The sequence below is a fragment of the Ailuropoda melanoleuca genome, chromosome 2 (genome assembly GCF_002007445.2).
Source record: "Ailuropoda melanoleuca isolate Jingjing chromosome 2, ASM200744v2, whole genome shotgun sequence".
Classification (NCBI taxonomy): Eukaryota; Metazoa; Chordata; class Mammalia; order Carnivora; family Ursidae; genus Ailuropoda; species Ailuropoda melanoleuca.
Window position 1 is genome coordinate 47,014,158 of NC_048219.1, and position 20,754 is coordinate 47,034,911.

Sequence of the window (20,754 nt, forward strand, 5' to 3'; positions counted from 1 at the left end):
CTAAGAAGAAGGAAGCTTTCTCTCCAGCTCCCTTTTCTTTTTGAGCTCTTGCCAGAATCACAGGAAAATCCCTTCACAAGAAAATATTTGCAAACCATATGTCTGATATGGGGTTAATATCCAAAACATATAAGGAGCTCATACAACTCAATAGCAAACACGAATGACAATAACAATGATCCAAATAAAAATGAGCAGAAGACCTGAATAGACATCTTTTTTCCAAAAAAAAACCATAAATGGCCAACAGGTATGAGAAGGAATATTCAACTAATCATCAGGAAAATGGAAATCAAAACCACAATGAGATACCACCTCACATCGTTAACATGGCTGTTCTCAAAAAGATAAGAGGTAAGTATTGCTGAGAATGTGAAGATGAGGGAACCCTTGTGCACTACTGGTGGGAGTGTAAATTGGTACAACCACTATGGAAAACAGTGTGGAGGTTTCTCAAAAAATTAAAAATAGAATTCCCATAGGATCCAGCATTCCCACTTCTGGAAATACATCCAAAAGAGATATCTGTACCCCCAAGTTCACTGCAGCATTATTCATACAAGTCATGGAAACAATGTAAGTGTCCATCAGTGGATAAATGGATAAAGAAAATGTTGTGAATATATATACAATGGAATATTACTCAGCACTAAAGAAAGGAAATTCTGCCATTTGCAATAACATGGATAAATTTCAGGGCATTATACTAAGTTAAATAAGTCAGAGAAAGACAAATACTGTGCAATCTCACTTGTATGTGCATTTTTTTTTAATGAGCTAATAGAAATACTGAATGATGGTTGCCAGGGATTGAAGGGGGACGGAACGAAGAGATGTTGGTGAGAGGGTACAAATTTCCAGTTACAAGATAAATAAGTTCTGGGGATCTTATGTACAGCATGGTGACTATAGTTAATGATGTTGTATTATATACTTGGAAGTTGATAGGAAATTAGATCTTTAAAAAAACAATTATGTGAGGTTTTGAATGTGTTAAGGAAGCTTTTGTGGTAATCATTGTGTAATATAAACATATATCAAATCATCACATTGTATACCTTAAACTTACACAATGTTATATGTCAATTATAGCTCAATAAAGCTGGAAAAAAAACTTTTGTCCCTCAAAATTTTCCAGTTACTACCCCATTACCAGCTCCAAACCTACTTCCACATTTTTAGGTATTTGTTATAACAGCATTCCACTTCTTAGAACCAATTTCCATCTTACTCTGTTCAGGCTCTGTCACAAAATGGACTGGGTGGCTTGAAAAACAGAAATTTATTTCTCACAGTCCTGGGGACTGGAAGTCTGAGGTCAACGTGCCAGTACAGTCAGGCTCTTGGTGAGGCCCTCTTCCTGGGTGATGAACAGCCATCTTCTCTTTGTATCCCCACGTGGCACAGAGCAGACAGAAAGGCAAGCTCTCTTTCATCGCTTCATATAAGGGCACTAACCCCATCATGAGGGTTCCATCCTCATGACCCATCTCCCAAAAGCACCAGCTCCAAATATCATTGCGCTGGGGATTGTGGTTTCTACATATGAATCTAAGGAGGACACAAGCCATAACAGAAGGTGTAATTGTCTTCATTTTGTGGATAAGGAAAACAAGCCTTAGTTTAAGTCACTTGCTAAAGATCACATAACCTAAAGTTTGTTCCTGAAAATATTTGCCAAATCACAGTGAAACACCACTCACCAGGGTTTCACTCACCAGGGCTTGCTAAGGTGGGGACCAGGATGCTAAATATGATGACAGGAAAGTAAGAATCATGAAATATTCACATAAAAATGTAATTCCATAAATTCCCCAATACAGAAATAGAAAAATTTTAAATGAAAATACTTACAGACAAAATTAACAAATATGTAACTTCCATTTGTAATTAGCCATATCATTAGCATTAAAAACAATATTTTGAAATCTTTAAATTATCTTATTCTCTAACATATATTTCTGCAATCTGCCCTATGATACAAATTTTCCTAGCAAACTTGTTCAGAGAGAACATAAAGAATAATTTTGACACAGCCGGTTTTATTTAGATCAAATTGTGACTCTGCCCGTCTGAATTAATGAAGCTTGTACTAGTTCATTATTGCTGCTGTACCCAAGTGCCACACATTAGTAGCTTACCGCGAATTTATTGTCTTACACTTCTAGAGGTCAGAAGTTCAAAACGGGTCTCACTAAATTCAAGGTGTCATCAGGGTTACGTTCCTTCTGGAGACTCTAAGGAAGGATCTTTTCCACATTCTAGAGGCTCCCCCCATTTTATTTTAGGGTCAGCTGATTACCAACCTTAATTCCATGTGCAAACCTAATTTCCCATTGCCATGTAAATTAACATATTCACATGTTCTGAGGACTAAGACATGGACGGACTTCTTTGAGGGGCCATTATTCTGCCTATCACAAGGCTTTTCTTATATGCCAGATGCCAGGGAGCAGAAACACTGGATGCTGAATGTTATGGAAATAACATATATATTGTCCAATGACCATGTTCAATCATGCCAGTGATGCTCACTTTGAAAAGGGACACTTCCCAGATCAGAGGGAGGAAGGCAGTTCTTGGCACCATACCAAGATGTACAAAATAAATTGGAGCCTAAACTTTGATGTGCCAAATGTGAGCACGAAGACAAAAGAACAGGAGGTACACTAAGAAACCGATATATTCAAACAATAGATTTTTCTCATAAGGATAACAATAGAGTTAACTTCTTTAGGTGAATGTAATATGTGAAAAGATAGATTCGCCCAAAGGATGTAATTGCACTCATGTCAAACATCAATTAATCAGCACTTAATATATTTCATTAAATTCAAATGATTATATGAAACACTAAGAATGAAGAAAATTTTGCCAATTACACTATAGCATGCCACTGATGTAAGCACAAATGATTTTAGTAATGCGAAAATGTGAAAAAATCATCTTAGTATTGATGTAATAGGTTACTATGCATGCTTAATTATTGCACATACATAGATAAATCTGGGGAAGAGGAAAGAATATGGCTGGGTTCCTACCATTAAAAGCTTCAAAATGAGGTTAGAGAGAAGGATTTTACACGTAAAACAATTAGAAAACGTACAAAACTCCATTTTAAAAGTAATAACTGTGGAGTGCTGGAGCTGACTCATACAGGCTCTAATGAGATAACTGTTAAAATTTTCAGGAGTTTTCCAAGCCATTGTTAGCTTGAAATTGGCCATCATGGGGGTATTTACACCACAGAAATTAACAAACACTATAAATCAAGGCTTTTTTTCTTTCTGAGAAGCCAGTTTACCAGCATACCACTAATTTTAAAAGTGAGTAACAAGATATATCACAGGAACTATTAAATAAAATGATTGATTATATGAGTCAACGTACAGAAGTATGCCTTACATAGTTTCATCCAGAAATTCATCTTCTATATGCAGTATTTGACCAAAGGGGCTCATATACCCGTTCAACCATTTCCTATCCCCAACAAAAAGAACATGAGGACTCTAGCAAACACATTGACATTTTCAGTAGCATTTCAATCAAGAAATTTTATGCAAGATATCTCTTTACATTGCCACAAATGGAAAGGTTCAACTTACCTACCAATCTGGAAAAACTGATTACATCATTTTATGCTCAACAAAATCAAATGAGACTTAGGTGAATGAACATGGTTTTATTACTAAAGATGAAGAGCTTAATCGAGAGGTGCTTTGCATTTCAGAGGTCACTAAATCTGCAATTTGTAGAGTTTGATAGTGTTCAAGGAAGGCCTACATCAAACCTCCCTGCCAAGGCAGGCTTCCAGCAATGACAACCAGATAAAATGTTTCTGCAACTCACATCAAATCCTTGTAGTGGGAAAGCAAGTTAAACAAATCATAGGATATTGTGGTTTGATTGCCATTATGTTACAATTCACAAGCAATGGAGCTCCACCTCCTGACCCATATGCCTTTCTCACTGTCCATCAAAAAGATTTGTAAGAATCCACAGAATTTCAGTTCTCTGAGGAAACGCATCACACTCAAGCCAACCAACTAAAACAAAGATTTTGAATCTCAGCAAGATTCTTAGCAAAGAAGTAATAAAATCTAAACGGGAACAACTTCTCCAAATAAAATAACTGAAAGCAGCACAAATAACCAGAAAAATAAAGAAAAAATAAACTACGTAGCTTCCCATCACTGAAAACTGCATGTCTGTCACTTAAGAGTGAGAAAACTTAAGACCAGACACCTTAACTCTTAATAGATGCAATGATTTTCCTGCAGTTATTTAAGGCAAATAAATCTATATCAAATACTTCAGCCCAAAGTAAATTTGATGAGATAAAAAAGGATGAGATTTGGGGCTAGAAAGCTTGAGGTCAAATTCTAATTCTACCCCTTACAAGATGCATGACCCTGGTGAATTCAATTTTCTTTTTGCAATTATCACCAAGAAGCCAAATGCTGTGACTGCTTCCTGAAGTGGATGATCCAAGTTTACTGGTCTGGAAATGTATTTACCTGGAGCCACGGGATTACAGAAATGACCACATGAGGTCTAGTCAACTCTCTCATTTTATATTCAGGACACTGAGCTTATAAAAGCAGGCACAGCTCATCAGTAAACTCAGATCATAGGACTCAAAAAGAAGATGCCAGAATGTCACAGGAATACCCACAGAATTATACCTGTCCCTTTCCTTGGGCCCTTGTCTCACTACCTTGCACCAGAATTTCTTTCATCATGTTTGATCACTCCCTTTAGATTCATGTAAGATTCCTCCATGTATCCCTCTCACAAGTTGTACTGTGGTGCCATGTCTACAGTATATGCTTCGCCAATACTTGTCGAATGAATGAGATTATAAATCAGTTAATGGAAACAAAATATATTGGTCCAATCCCTTGACATCCTTTTAAAAAGTCCATGTGTATGGATCAGGGTTAACCTCTCTTCCACTTCAGGATAATAACTGAAAGCAGTTCATGCCAAAAGAGGTTCAAAAGCTTGCTTTACATATTTTGGCTTTTTTAAAATTCAGAATGCTCAGTGTGGGTGATCCTGCTGACAATGTTAGTTTTGTTGTTTTGTTTTTTGTCAAATAAATGCTTTTGCAGTATGCTACAAAATTGCATTGAAAGAAAAGTTCCTAGGGAGGCAGGAAAAAAAGAAAACCTTTTGAGGAAACTTGAATAAAGACCAATGCAGAAGAGTAATTGACATAAGGGTCAATTATTTTCCAACCTTTTATAAGAAAATTCTTTGCCAACTAAAATTAGACCACGAGTCTCTGCTGCCTGCCACTTTATAGAGGGTGATTGAACTAATACTATATAAATGATTTTATATTACATCCTTCATTCTTTTTATTTGTATCCAAACCTGCCAGATCTCAGCAATTATGCTACATATTGATTTACAATTTCTCTCAGCTTATTCCAACGATGCAGACAGATGAGAACCATAATATTATTTTATTTATAGCCTTAATATGATGGTTTGAAGTGACTACTAAAAACAAAACTAGCCTCCAACTGTGCTGACTGCTGGCGAGATAGTTTTGCAGTGTGCACAGATGAGGCAATAGGAAAACAGTGCATGGGAAGTCAGTAGGCCTGGGACCCCCTAAGGTGGACCGTTCCTAAAAGAAGAAGTTTGAGCCTCTAAGCTCTTCTCTGGAGACTTAAGAAGGTCAATTCTTTGAACAGAAAAAATAAAGAAAGAAATTGTGGCCACTTAAAGAAATATGCATTAACAGAAAAATAGTATACAAAACAAGGGAGATAAGGAGGCTGTTTGGAGAAAAGGTGATAGAAGGGAAAGTTCTAGAAACCAATAATTTTCATCTCCAGTATTTATGGATCACCTAATGTTTTTGTAGTGCACACAGTAAACACTCTATATAACATGAGCTATATATTTTAATTCTCAAAACGACCGTGCAAAGTACTATTATCTACCCTCTTCACGGAAGAGTAAACTATGGCATAGAGTCTTAGATGAGCAGATCATGACTATTTTTAAAGGCATCCACAATTCAAATCAGGGACTGTTCGGTTTTAACCACTAAGCTGAACTGTGCTCTACAAGGAACAGTCAACAGTCCCGAAGAGCTCAGCCTAAGTAAGAGAAAGCATATGGGGGTCAGATAAGTGAATGGTATGACCTGTGAAAGATGCTAAGAAGGCAGGATCATCTCAAATGATGAGGGCAAGTACAGGGAAGGCAGTTTGCCTTAATAAAGGGAACAACTGTCTAAAAGTCAAAGGGGTGGTCTGTAAGATGGCTCGCCCAATGGGCCTGGGACTGGCCGGTTTTCTAACAGCCGTGGAGGGTTTTAAGCTGGGTAACAGCATGACTAGATTATTCTACCACCAAAATCCTCTTGCTGTGTCTTGAGGAGGAAGAGTATGGTAGTTGAGAGTTTCACTTCTCAAGTCCAATTTCCTGAGTTTGAATCTTAACTATTTAACTACCTCAGCTCCTTAGCAATGAAGGCAAGGTACTTAACTTCCCTGTGCCTTCTATTTTCCTCTGAAAATGGAAATAATCATAGTGCTATTTTTGAAAGTCATTTAGAGCATTAAATGAGTCAATACTAAAAACTTAGCAAATTACCTATCACACACTAAACTCTCAATGGATTTTGGAAGTTACCATTGAGTTGACGTACTTTAAGAATTGGAAGCTAAAGACTTAAGGATGTGCTAACTAATCTAGCATTTCATAAAACATACATATATAAAACCATCACACTGTATACTTTAAACTTAACATAGTGTTATTTGTCAATTACATCTCAATAAAGCTGGAAAAATAAAACGAGAAAAAAAACAAGCAAAAAAGACTTAAGCAACATATGCTTTGCACAAAGAACAAAATAAACACACAATCGCTGCCACTCACTGAGTCTCAAATATATGCCAATATTCCTGCAAGGAAGGTATTTATTAGCACCAATTTTTGAAAGAGGAAAGTGAGGCACAGAGAAATTAACTTTCCTAAATCCCCATAAGGCACAACTGAGATTCAAACTTACGTCTCTCTGACCCCAAAAATATTCCTCTTTCTAATGTACCGTGTTTATCTCCTATTTTTTAATGAAACATTGATTTTCCATGTGTAATATCATTCTTTTTCAGTTAGAAAAACACAAAAAATAAGATGATTTTCAGGCAGTTCCAATCTTTCAGAGATTTCAAGTCCTTGTTTGTGCCTCCTTTGAAATGCTCTAACCTGTCCACATTCTCCCAGCAGTTTTTAAAATTTCCTTGGACCTTGTCTCCCAGCTTGCTTCTTGAGTTCCCCTGCTGCCTGAAATAGAACTTTGGGATCTGGTTCCTGCCCCTCGCTCTTGCATTTGGCCCTGAAACTTTAGGCTTTCCTATTTTTTCTTCTGTGGGCTAATCTCTTCACCAAGGACTGGAACTTAATACCCATCTACATAGACTGCACCCTCAGGTCAGCCTCACTCTCTCCCTAAGCCCACTTCCTATTCTGGAAGATTCCAGCCCAGGCCAAAGCTCTAAGTCTCAGTTTGAGCGGAAAGAAGAATTTGTAGGAAAGAAGAATTTAACAGCGATAACCTTATATAAATCCCTATGAATTATGGTGAAAGAGCCATTTGCTGGTAGTTTGAGAGATTCCAAACTATGATTTCAAGGGGAAGAAACATTCACACTCACTTTATGAAGATTTACAAGATGAACAGGTATAAATCTGTTTGACTTAGAATTAAAGGCAAAGACCTTTCACTTTAAAAAAAAAAAAAGAACCCAAAAACCTAGTGTGTACATTTAGTGTTATATCTGAGGTTCCAAAAAATGAGCAAGAGACAATAAGAACTTAAAGCAAAACCAAATGTGAGGTATCGACTTCTTAGGCCAGGCCAGCTTTCACTTGGTTTTATAGCATCCTTGCCTGCTCCTAAGAAGATATCAGCTAACTAAACCAGTAATGTTGACTCCTCTCGCTTATTCAAAGTCATAACAGACTACTATTGCCCAGGCAATGATAACAATGATAATACAGGTTTCCCTGCTAACCGAAAGTAGAGTGTTCCTAGGACATCTTTCTTAAACCAAGATGGCGTAAAGCAAAGAAGCAATTACCATTGATTTACATGAATACATTTTTGGGTCTTCCCAGACCCAAGAAATAACCTCCATTAAGCATTTCTGATACCTTAGGACACAACTTGCTAATGCATGAGCAAGATAAATCAATATAAAGCACAGATACTAACAGACACAGTTCAAAGCTGTAGTGGCTGACACAGACACGCTGAGTGTAGCTCCCGGGGAGAGCGCTTGGCAGGGCCACTCTGGCTGCTCAGAATGTGCGCTGCCTCCCTAACGGCTTGCTGCAAACACGTGCTAGATGCTATTTTGCTTTTCACCTTGATTTAGGCAAAAATCTTCTACAGACTTCTTTCCGTTAGCAAAAACCGGTCCTCATTGGGTCTTAGTAAAAGCAAAGTGGCTTAACGCAAATGTATGGAAAGTGGGGCTATCTGTACAATGTACTTATAAAGTACTTTTTACTCTCTTTAAATGTTTCCGGATACTGTATGTATCTTTTATGTATGTATCCAAAATTTTCCCCCCAAATTAACCTCTCCAGAATGCCCTGTCCAATGAATCCACTCTACATCTAGCTCAGGACTTAGGTGTGCAAGTTCTCCTACAGAAATGTGGACTTATTCATGTACATTCGTACCTACGTCAGTGCTACCAAGCACTAAGTTAGCATATTTAACACTTACTATACGGCAGGCCCTGTGCTAAATGTTTTAGAGGATTTCATTTAATCCTCACAACAACCTACACAACAGACATATTTTCCACATGGATGAAAAAAACAAGAATCAGAGGGATTGTACAGATTTCGAGTAGGGCCACGCAACAGCTGTGTGGCAAATCTGAGCTCATACCATAGTCTGGAGCTAGAGAGTTAACTACTAAAGCACTGTGCCACAGGACACTGTGGACTGTCCCCAAAGCCATTCCCAAACCCTTCTCCCTTGTCCATCTCCCATGAGGTTGTAAAGGTCCATATACTCTTTCCCACACTCCCTTGGCACGTAGGCATGCCCACTGATGCAATTCTGGTCAATGACATATTAAAGGAAAGTTCTGGAATGTTCTGGAAATGCTTTCCTCCTTGATTAAAAAAACCCTTATTTTAACCATCTTTTTCCTTTATGTTTTGGATGTTTTTATAAAAATATAATGACTGGATCTAGTGTAATCATCTTGCTACCATAAGGAAAAGACCAAGAAAATTGTACAGGTAAGGACCCAAGTCCTGATATTACAAAAAAAAATTGAATCACCTACCTCCAGACTACTTGTGAAATAAATAATAAATGTTGGTATGGTTTAAGGCACTGTTCATTTGGTTTTCCATTACTTCCAGTTGAATGAATTCTTAACTGATATGATTACCCTACTGCTCCTGGACAGCAAAACTCAAAGACGTCTGTTCAGTGACTTTTGAAATCTTTAAAAAAAAAAAGAAAAAAAGGGGCGCCTGGGTGGCACAGCGGTTAAGCGTCTGCCTTCAGCTCAGGGCGTGATCCCGGCGTTATGGGATCGAGCCCCACATCAGGCTCCTCTGCTATGAGCCTGCTTCTTCCTCTCCCACTCCCCCTGCTTGTGTTCCCTCTCTCGCTGGCTGTCTGTATCTCTGTCAAATAAATAAATAAAAAATCTTTAAAAAAAAAAAAAAAAAAAAAAAAAAAAAAAAAAAAGAAAAAAGACTCACTATTTAGGTTTTCTTCAAGAACTCAAATGAATTTCTTGAACACAGTAAGTGCTTAATATGGTAGCTTAGTAAGTAGTACATACTCGGCACTCGGTAAATATTAATTGAATGAATGAGCAAATGTATTCTTGAAACTAATCACAAATGATCACTTATATATGAAACATGTCAGCAATTAGTGAGCTAAGTGCAGGGCATAGTCCTGAAGTACATGAAGGACCAAAATATGTAGAGAGGTATGGTCTCTACCCTCAAAATGTTTGTAGTTACAAGAGAAATATGAAGACAACTGGAATGCTATGAGGGAATTGCCTTCCTGGTACTTGTTGGTGTAACTTAAAAAACAGTTATGTCTTAGAGACAGCTTTTCAAACAATATAGCTTTGTCAGTATAGCTTTAAAAGTAGGATAATACGTAGGAAAATGGAGAAAAAATAAAATGACAAAAAAAACTATGATTATCAATGGGAGGGTTTCAAGTAATTTTTATTTTTTTCTTTTATATTTTGCTCAAAGTAGAAATTTTGCAAAATACAGATACATATAAGAAAATAAAAGACAACTCGTATCCCCAGTACCCAGAGACTTGAGATCCCCTCTAAGTCTATTATTCTAATTTACAGCAGATTATTTTTATTTGAATCTAAACAACAGAAACAATATTATTGTAAACATCTTGGGGCAAGCTATGCAGAGAGACAACTTCTTAATATGAGAGCCACATAATATTCACAAATATAAAATATTACAATCCATGGCATATAGAGAATGTCAGATTAACTGCTATTATAAAACACTATGATTGGATTCAATTTAAAATCCTTAGTTTTTAATGCTGTTTCATAACTACTATGTGCAATTTATATTGTCTATTTAGTTCCCTGCTGTTTTTCCTCTTGTTTCAATATTTTGCCCTAAGAATTTTCATTAATTTATAAATGTTTAGTACTATTATAAGAAAATAATAACAGTCACAGAAAAATGGATCACCAGCTTAAAATGCTCAATTTTCTAACCCAACCAGTGTAAGATGCTGAGAGGTAGGGAGTAATTTGATTACGAATCAGACTAGAAAGAAAAGTTCAATACTTACCAGTAGAGACCATTGACTTATTATCTTAATTACTTCTCCTCACTAGTGCTTTAATCATATTTTCTGTTTGCTTTGAGTTTTATCTCCTTTTTCAACTTTTGGCTTCCAATTTCCACTCTTCATGAGCCTCATATTGTTAAACCATTTATTTCCAATGACTACATTTCTCATAAAGGCCATCTTTAGCTTTTGCAGGACCAAGTAATAAAGCGCATCAGCAGTGACAAACAGGTTGTATCGGTGCGGTAGGGCTGCCATAACAAAGTATCACAGACTGGGGGGCTTAAACAACAGAAATTTATTATCTCACAGTTCTGGAGAATAGAAGTCCAAGGTCAAGGTGTCAACAGGGTTGGTCTCTTCTGAAAGCCGTGAGGGAAAGATCTGTTCCAGGCCTCTCTCTTTAGCTTATAGATAGCCACTTTTTCCCGCTGTCTTCACATGGTCTTCTTTCTGTGTGTGTGTCTAAGTCCTAACCTCCTCTTCTTATAATGACACCAGTCATATTAGATTAATGACCCCATTGACCTCATTTAACTATAATTACCTCCTAGAGACCATTATCTCAAAATACAGTCACATCTGAGGTGCTGGGAGTTAGCACTGCAACATATGAATTTGGGTGGGGGTATAATTCAGCCCATAACACAAGCACAGCCGCACAGCCAAAAAGATGACCAATTGAAATATGTAGCATGGATTTAGATAGGAACAAGGAATAGATTTCTTAAGTACAAAGAAACCCACACTTTGATTCCAAATTATCTGTGTTCACAAACAGAAAAGGGTCATTGATGATTCATCCAAAAGGGGAACACATATCTTTTGGACCCCACTGCATCCATGTAGGTAGTTTGGATGGATGTGGAGAGGATTAATGAACCTCTCCAAAGAGATCCCCCAGAGCGCTGGGCAGAAGAAGAAACTGCATCTCACAGAAATCTGCCCTTTGACCAAAAAAGAGTTAACCTTACAAAAGAGACAGAGAGACAAGAAGAGTGAGGGTCAGAGGAGACCCTCAAGAGAATGAGAAGCTATTAGGAAGCCTGATCCATACAGATACACTTTGAAACATTCTTCATTTTTAAAATATGTGTCTTGTGGCTCACTATGAAAGCAATGTTTTGACAACGACTCTCAAAAAACTTCTAATCCTAATATTGACAGTATCTCAGTAAAGCATGATTTTTCAAGCTGCATCTACTGAACTTGTAACATCTTTTTCTCTTTTCTCTGGAAAGACATTAATCCAGAAAGGCAAGCTCTCAGGTGAATGATTTTAATCCAAATATATTTTCTAATATAACAACATGCAGCAATGATGTTACCAATGAAGGATGTGTTGCCTAATTGGAATTCTTGGAAAAGGAGAGTTATTTAGAGCTTCTAGCTAGTAAAAAAACCAAATGGCTTCTGATCAGTTAGAAACCAGAGGTAGAGTGGAATCCTACCTAACATTTGGGTTGACTTTTTTAGTTAGCACAAGATGCAAATGTATTGTATGGTCAAAAATATCCTTAAAAATCATGAGCTTAATCCATAAAGCACGATATTCATGGTTTTGTGTATGCTACAGCACTCAGTAATTCTTTGTGCACATAAGTTTCAGAACCATGGAGGTAGGCCAAAGCAAGGAACTAAAGAAAAATCAAAATGCAGTGTCTATACACTCAAATAAGTCACCTTTGAGGGCATTGCCAAGTCTTATTCAATGCAATCAGGAACAGTAATTGATTGTTCAAACCAAAAATTAATTTAATGAGGTAACTATATATATAAATACATTTACCTTAAATAGTTTAACTGAAAACGTAAATGTTGGTCACTTCACTATATTCATTTTTGTTTGTAGTGCCAAGAGTTTTACTTTGACTGTAACTCAACTGATTGTCCTCTTCCCTTCTCCTTTTGAAAAATATAAATCATATTCATAATATATCATTTGGGACTTCAAGTTTAGGGGAAAGGTGACAAAGATGCTTGCAAATCTATATGAATATTCAATCCTAGATTTTTTTCTTTTTTACAGATTTTATCTCTGCCTAATTTAATAGTTTATTTTAAACCCATGGACATTTAGGGAATCATTCCAAAGCCTACACTACACTCTTTGTGGGGGGAACTGAGTAAGTCATTGGCAGGAAAGATCTAATAATTCAATCTGCACACTACTTCTCTTGGTCTGTACCAAAATTATTGATTCAAGTTAAAAAGATTATTTCAGTACTATCTCCCAGAATCTAAATTTTTCATTGAAAATGATACCTCTGGAAGCTTAAAGTCTTGAAAATATATAAACACCCAGGCCCAGATTATTTGAAGCTTGATTTTAGGTTTGAAAATTGGGTCACAGAAGTTTTATTTTCTCATCTCCCTGAAAAGCTTTTTGTAGTTACGAATAATCAAAAGAAGTTGGGAAAGTCACCATTTTCTCAGTTAGAGAGACCTTTCTTCAGCAGAGACTGTGAGAAAGGAAGTGGGGTGCTACAGGAGACTGCATCTGACGGTACCCTCTTCTCTACACAAGAAGCGTACATACTGGGATATGCACATTCCTTGGATACCTAACGACTTTCCTAAGGGAACCTGGGCAAGGAGAGTTTTATGGGAATTAATTTCTAGACCCTCTAGTTTCTTCGGGGCTCTCCTAAAACTGATCTGACTGAAAATGCATATTGATCCATACCTTCCTTCCCTTTTATAATAATCTTTCCATTTTTACAAAAGAAAGGCACACTTCTCATCACCCCTTGTCTTATTAGGGTGCACTGAACTTAGAAGGATATCTGAAAAATAAAGAGACAATCTGAGGTATTGCATAGACGTTAATACAAGTCCTCTCATGACTGGGCAACAAATATGACAGCAAGTAATGTCCAACCTTTTGCTTTCAACACAATTGAAGGATCACATTTCAAAGATCACTGAAAACATTTTTTGGCGATAGATCACTATGTGATTTTGGCAAATAACTCTGAAGAAATGCAAAGAATTGAATGATGTTGTACAAACAAATCCCTTTCCAATTCCATCTATGTATGTGAATAGGTTTGTTAGGCAAAGGGATAAGAGAAGACATTCCCTCTATAACAAAAAGAGCAGACTCTGTAACAGATGATCAGAGAGGAAGTCAAGACAAATGAACATATTCATTTCACCTCGTTTAATCAGAAACAATTTATTCCTGAAGTTAAACTGTTCATACGAAACAGGAGGGGAAGTAGAAACTACCCAGTTTGAATTCAAATATTTAATGACTTCAAGTCTGATTTTTCTGTGTGACAGAGATAATTTTGATGGTAGGAGTGAGTGGTGAGCAATGAACAGACTAGAATGTTACTATGGCCACAAAAAGCTCTACACTTTGCTAAGAAGGCAGAGACACCGCAATAAATCTAGATAGCATTCATCACCAGACACAGTTACAAATTTTGTGTGTGTGTGTGTATAAGAACTTTTAAGATCTATTCTTTTAGCAACTTTCAAATTTAAAAAAAAAACAGTATTATTAGCTATAATCACCATGATGTGCATTACATCACCATGTTTTATTTATTTATCAGCTGGAAGTTTGTACCTTTTGACTCCCTTCACTCATTTCACCACCACCCTTGCTCCTTCCACCCGCCCCCTATCTTTGTATCTATTAGTTCATTTGTCGTTGTTGTTATTGTTTTAGATTCCACTTATAAGGTATATCGTACAGTATTTGTGTTGACCGTTTTGCGGGATATACAAATATCAAATTATTATATCGTACATCTGAAACTAATGTTATATGCTAATTATATCACAATTTTTAAAAATACCCTGTTGGACCAAACAAACAAAAAGGCAGAGACAAAGTCCAATTGTAAATGACATGGTGGGTTTATAATTTTTTGTCACGTTCGGATATATATATCCACTATCTAAAAATTGACAATTTTACTCCCAATAATTTTCACCCTGCCTTTGATGAAGAAGGACTGGGTTATCAGGGAGTAGGGATGTGTTAATTCTTTCTATACCACACTTCACTGCACAGCTGGTCCCCAACTCACAAAGGTTTGGCTTATGATTTCTTGACTTTACGGTGGTACGAAAGCAATATGCACCCAGGAGAAACCATTTTTGAATTCTGAATTCTGATCTTTTCCCAGGCTAGCGACATGTGGTATGATGCCCTCTGGTGACACCGGGCGGTGGCCGCTCCTAGTCAGCCATACAGTCACCAGGATGAACAACTGGTGCCTTTAAACCGTTTTGTATGTACCCAGATAACCACTCTGGTTTTCACTTTCCGTACAGCATTCAGTAGATTACATGAGATATTTACCACTTTATTATACAACAGGCTTTGCGTGAGAGGATTTTGCCCAAATATATAGGCTAATGGAAGTGTTCTGAGCACGTTTAAGGTGCGCAAGGCTAAGCTATGAAGTTCAGTAGGTCTGGTGTATTAAGCGTACTTCGGACTTACATTACAATGGGTTTATTGGATCATAACCCCGTCGTAAGTCGAGGGAGATCTGTACTCTCTCAGTACAGAAACACTTGTTTACATTAAAAAGATATACGTTAATAAGTCTAAATTAAAAAAAAAAGTGTGTCTAAACCTTGGAGCAATCTTTCCAAACAACATCTTCTGCATTTTTATCTTGTCATAAACCAGAATGCTCCCCATTCTTTCAATTCCTCAAAGCAAATTTACAGACGAGTGTGACTATCTCTACTTAAGAGCCAAGCTTATCTTTCACACAGGGAGGCAACTTCACGTGGATTCAGTGACGATCCTTTGAAGGAGTTAGAAGAGCCGTACATTTCATCCTCATGCATGACTGAGGGGTATAAAATCCCCATTCCACCTCCAGGACTAGTGAGCAACCCACAAACACACACACACACACACACACACACACACACACACACACACAAATAGCAACCCAGGGTAAGATTTAACGAACTAGAGGGACTATCAGTTGAAATTTTCCACTCTCAACTGAAAATTCGCATGAGAGATGGCAGTGCCAGAAGCGGGGGTTTATAGTTGACTTCCCAAATTACAATGTAGCTCAGATTCAAAGTCTCTATTACAATCTTTGGCAGAAGTTTTTAAGACCATTTTTATTTACTCCAAACTCTATCTGAACTAAGTCAGCACAGGTCCTTTGCAATTTTTACGTCAAGTGTTTCAAGCTGTAATTAAGTGAGCAGTGGAACTCAAAGGAAGCACCGAGAGAAAGCATCAGGGCGTCACTTATTGATTGGCGGAATTTTAGGGATTTGAAATTTGTTTTATTGTACCACTGCACTTCATTACCATTTATCCTTAAAATGTAATAAGTACAAACTGCTTCAGCAATGATGGAAAAGCTTTCTCAGCTTTAATGAAACCTTTTATTTGCTACTGAAACTTTTATTATTTCCAAATGGTGGCATAGGCAAGAAAAATAATCACTACTTATATTGACGAAAAACTTCAGCAATTTGAATAATTTTGTTCTTGGATGAATTCTAAGGCATTGAGAGTTGTTACTCTTATGTTTATTGTTTTCATTTACTTTTGATGAACTAAAAACAAAAAATATATATATACACCTACACACACTATTGCAAAATAATTTTCTGATTATATATCAAAATGCTAGATAGTTATGTACAGCAATCACTTGTTAGATGCTGGTCTGATCTGGATAGTAATTTCCATATATCTAGGGCTCCAATACATCTCAGCTATTGGCCATGAGAGGCAATGAAGTGTAATTGTGCAGTGCGCAGGCTCTGAAACTGGACAGCCTGGTTTTGCTTTCCAGCCCTGACACCCCGCCTACCTGTGAGACCTTTCAAAATTTTCAGACCTCAGTTTCCTTCCCTGTGAGAATGAGGGTGACTAGAATCTGCCTCATGACATGGGTGGGGAAATTAAATGAGGTATTTCATGTGAAATATTATTCTACAGCGTGGCACATGGTAAACACTTGTTCAGCTCATGGTAACAAATGTTCAGCTCTAATATGCTTTTCATATGTGAATACATCCACCTTGAGCCTGGAGGCAGGGTCAGAATACACCATGCATTCAACAAACATTTCCTGAGCTTTACTTTCTGCAGAACATTGTCCTAGGGAAAGGGGGCACAAAGATTAATAAGACATAGTGCCTACCCTCCAGGAGCTTACAATTTTAGTGCAAAACTATTGTTGCCATCTTAATATCTTTCTTTTTTTTTTTTTTTAAAGATTTTATTTATTAATTTGACAGAGAGAGACAGCCAGCGAGAGAGGGAACACAAGCAGGGGGAGTGGGAGAGGAAGAAGCAGGCTCATAGCGGAGGAGCCTGATGTGGGGCTCGATCCCATGACGCCGGGATCACGCCCTGAGCCGAAGGCAGGCGCTTAACCGCTGTGCCACCCAGGTGCCCCTTAATATCTTTCTTGAAGACTACCATGAAGCATACTTTTTCCCTAGATCATAAATTTTCCTTTTTCCATGTGCTTGGAACTGATGGAGCTTCAGAAAAATTTCACTTCAGTTTCTGAAATCTTAATCATGCACAATTTAATAAGCAGCTACAGGTTTTTCCACATTTTAAAATGGATGATTAAATGGTCTAATAAGATTCTAACTTAGCCAAAAACTTGAAAAACATAGGAAGACAACCATGACTGACACATTCATTTTCCCGAATGTGGACATACTGCAAACAGCAGCTGCAGAAAAATAGCGCCTTTTACATCCCACATGACCCATGGCTAACTAAAATTGCATAGGAGTTCAGCATCACAGTGTTAAAGCACCTAAACTAAATTCAATTTGAGATAAAATGAGAAGAAGCTTGTTTAGTCGTAGTTACATTGCTTTCCAAAAAAAGTTCTGAATTGACTTCCAACATGGCACCTTGTTTACCTCTAGTTTTTCAAACATTTTGTTTGTGTCATTGCACTCAGAGAATTCATTAAAAAATAAAATATTTAAGTTTGACTATAAATCCTAAACACAACAACTAAAGTGGTATTTCAGACATCACAAACTCCAAATGATCTTAAATATGTTGTCCTCTGCTAATTTGCTGCTCTTGAAAATGTGCAATAAATCCAATTAAAAAGGAAAACATTTTCAAATTAGTTGCAAGATCAACTGGGATATTATCTGCTTACTAGATGTATCATAATAAAAAACATCTAATATGCATTACATTGTTTAATTCGGGAGGAAATTGGATATTTTCCCTTCCGACAAAAGGACCGCGACCTTTTTTTTTTTTAAACAACATCCAATAATGACTGTGTTAACTTTCTAGAATAGATTGCATAATTGCCAAATACATCTTCTGAGGAGTCACCCTGCCCAAAGCAACAGGAAATCGTGTGTAAACATACAAGGACACAATTCCTTCCTTCTCTCCTTCCTCTCCAGTATCATACCACCTTCCCTGGTCAAAACACTTTGAAGGATCCCTATGACCCTGAAATAAGGGGCACCCCTCACCTCACAATAAAACCTCCCTCGACATTAAATCAACTCACACCTCGTTTCTCTGCAAGACGCCACAGTGAAAATTTATCTCTCAGTCCCAAATCTCCAGACGAATGCATATTTTGGTGACCTCTACTTTCGCATTCAAACACGCATGTCCCACACCACAGGATCTTTTTGATCCCAGCTAACGTCCCTGATAATGTATGCGTTTTTCACATCCATTTTTTAATCCTTTCAGAGTGAAAATTTCAAAGAGGCGAACGTCGGCGAAAGAAGCGAGGAAAGGGAGGGAGGAGATACGAAGCCTGGGATTTCTGCCATCCTCAGTGCAACCCAGAATTCGTATTGTTTCTTCTTCTCGCCCTCCCTCTCGCTTCCCCTCTCGCCCCTTTCTCCGCAGCAGGAGGGAGGAGGAGGGGCTGCTGGCTGCAGCCGCCACCTGCCGCGGGGTGGAAAAGCTCCAGTTGTCACTTACCCAGCCGGGTGAGAATGGCTCATTTTTGCGGGATCCCTTTTGGACCCCGCGGCAGGTGCGGAGGTTGGGTGCGCGGGGCTCTGTGCGCGCTGGCGCAGCGACACTCGCGCCCGCCGGGTGGCTCCGCACTGCGGCCGCCCGCACGCCGGGCACCTGAGCTGGGCCGCCGCCGCCCCAGAGCTACCCGGTATTCCCGGCCCCCCACCCGCTGGCGGTATCCACAGCCTCGCGGTTGCTAAGGGAGGAGGGAAGGCAAGCACGGAGGTTCCGGAGAGGCCCAAGCGCCGCTGGAACGGAGCCTGGGGAAGCTGGAAGTGAAGCTCAGCTTCCAGCTCCCTTTTCTGGACCCTAATGTGGGAGGAGACCCAGGCCTCTGCTCTGTTGCCCTGGGCGCGGGTTCCCCAGGCACCTATAATCTGAAAACAACATAGGCATGCACACACACACACACACACACACACACACACACACACACACCCCTATTCAGGCTGGTGTGCTTCCTGCTAGGCCCTGGGGAAGGAAGGACTGGGTGGTGGCTGCGGGTAAGGTAATGCAAGTCCGGAGCTGCTCCACTGGGATGCATGGGTTTCCAGTCGTAAAACAGTCCCTAGACTGCAAGTTCAAGGGGAAGAGAGAGGTCTTTCTTTATCTGGTTTGGGTTTTGATTTTGATTTTGATCTCGAAGACATGGCAATTGCTTCATTTCCTCTTTGGGAAATCTCCATCCTTGCTCCTACTGAGGACCCCACTCCCAGCAGGCAGTGCCGATAGTTCTAAAGTTCAGAAGGTGGGATGGTGCAGTTTCTCAAGGAAGAAGGCTAGAATCGTACTTGTATTTGAATCCAGCACAGAGAAGGCGGGGCTACGTGAAGAAGCCTGGATTTACAGGGGACCCTTAAAGCACTGGACTTCGATGACCTATCCCGAGTCCTGTTTTGCTTTGTCGGGTTCTTTGCTTCAGGACTTGATCTCTGGCCGCAGGACTTGGACACATCTGTGGTGACAGAGCCCTCCATGGATCTCCATTCTAGCTCAAACACACTTACAGGTGGGATGAGCATCAGTTCACAAATGGCATTCTGCTTTCCCACACATCATAAAGACCCACGGAGCATGTCAGAGTCCAGTTTCCTTCACACGATATTCAAGGTCCCTCATCACCGGACCCCTGCATTCCTCATCAGTCCCACCGTGACCACCTTCCCCCCTCTGCTACCCTAAACTCCAGCAAAACCAAATCTAGCACTATCCTGTGAATGGGAACATACTTCTTCCCTTGACCACTTGACAAACTTCATCTTTCAACACAGTTTGCACACTGCCTTCTTTGATGTCCCCAGGTGTGTTGATGACTCCCTCATCTGGGGCCCTGCTCTACATACCTCTGTTTTACACTCACACTCTGCACTTGCTGGAGGATGGCTGCCTTTTCTTTTCTTTTTTTTTTTTTTTTAAGATTTTATTTATTTATTTGACAGAGAGAGACAGCCAGCGAGAGAGGGAACACAAGCAGGGGAAGTGGGAGAGGAAGAAGCAGGCTCCTAGCGGAGGAGCCTGATGTGGGGCTCGATCCAAGAACGCTGGGATCACGCCCTGAGCCAAAGGCAGACGCTTAACCGCTGTGCCACCCAGGCGCCCCCAGACGGCTGCCTCTTTGACTTGAACGTGAGCTCCTCTATTTCATGTGGTACATGAATTTTATTTCTCGGTCTTCTCAGAAGCAAACAGCAATTTAACAAACATTTGGTGTATAAATGAAGGAAATAGATTTTTTAAATCTCTTCAAAGTGGTAGTATTTTTATTGACCGCTTACTCAATGCTCTCCTCAGCCTTTTATGAGAACTTACTAACTGTTCATTATCTCATTTAATCCTCCCCTCTACTCTGTGAGGTAGGTTTTCTCCTCCATCTCACAGCTATCCAAGCTAAGACACAGAGGAGCTAATTATGTTGCTCGAATTC

The 20,754-nt window shown here is 38.8% G+C and overlaps 1 protein-coding gene across 1 annotated transcript in view; it reads right to left on the reverse strand.

Annotated features, from left to right (window-relative positions):
• The window catches only part of ERICH3 (glutamate rich 3), a 103,518-nt gene extending 84,566 nt beyond the window's left edge, over positions 1-18,952 (reverse strand). Inside the window, 1 exon segment of the mRNA XM_019797165.2 lies at positions 18,792-18,952. Coding sequence (XP_019652724.2) covers positions 18,792-18,814 — 23 coding nt within the window. The 5' untranslated portion in view covers positions 18,815-18,952.
• Positions 18,953-20,754: the final 1,802 nt, after the last annotated feature.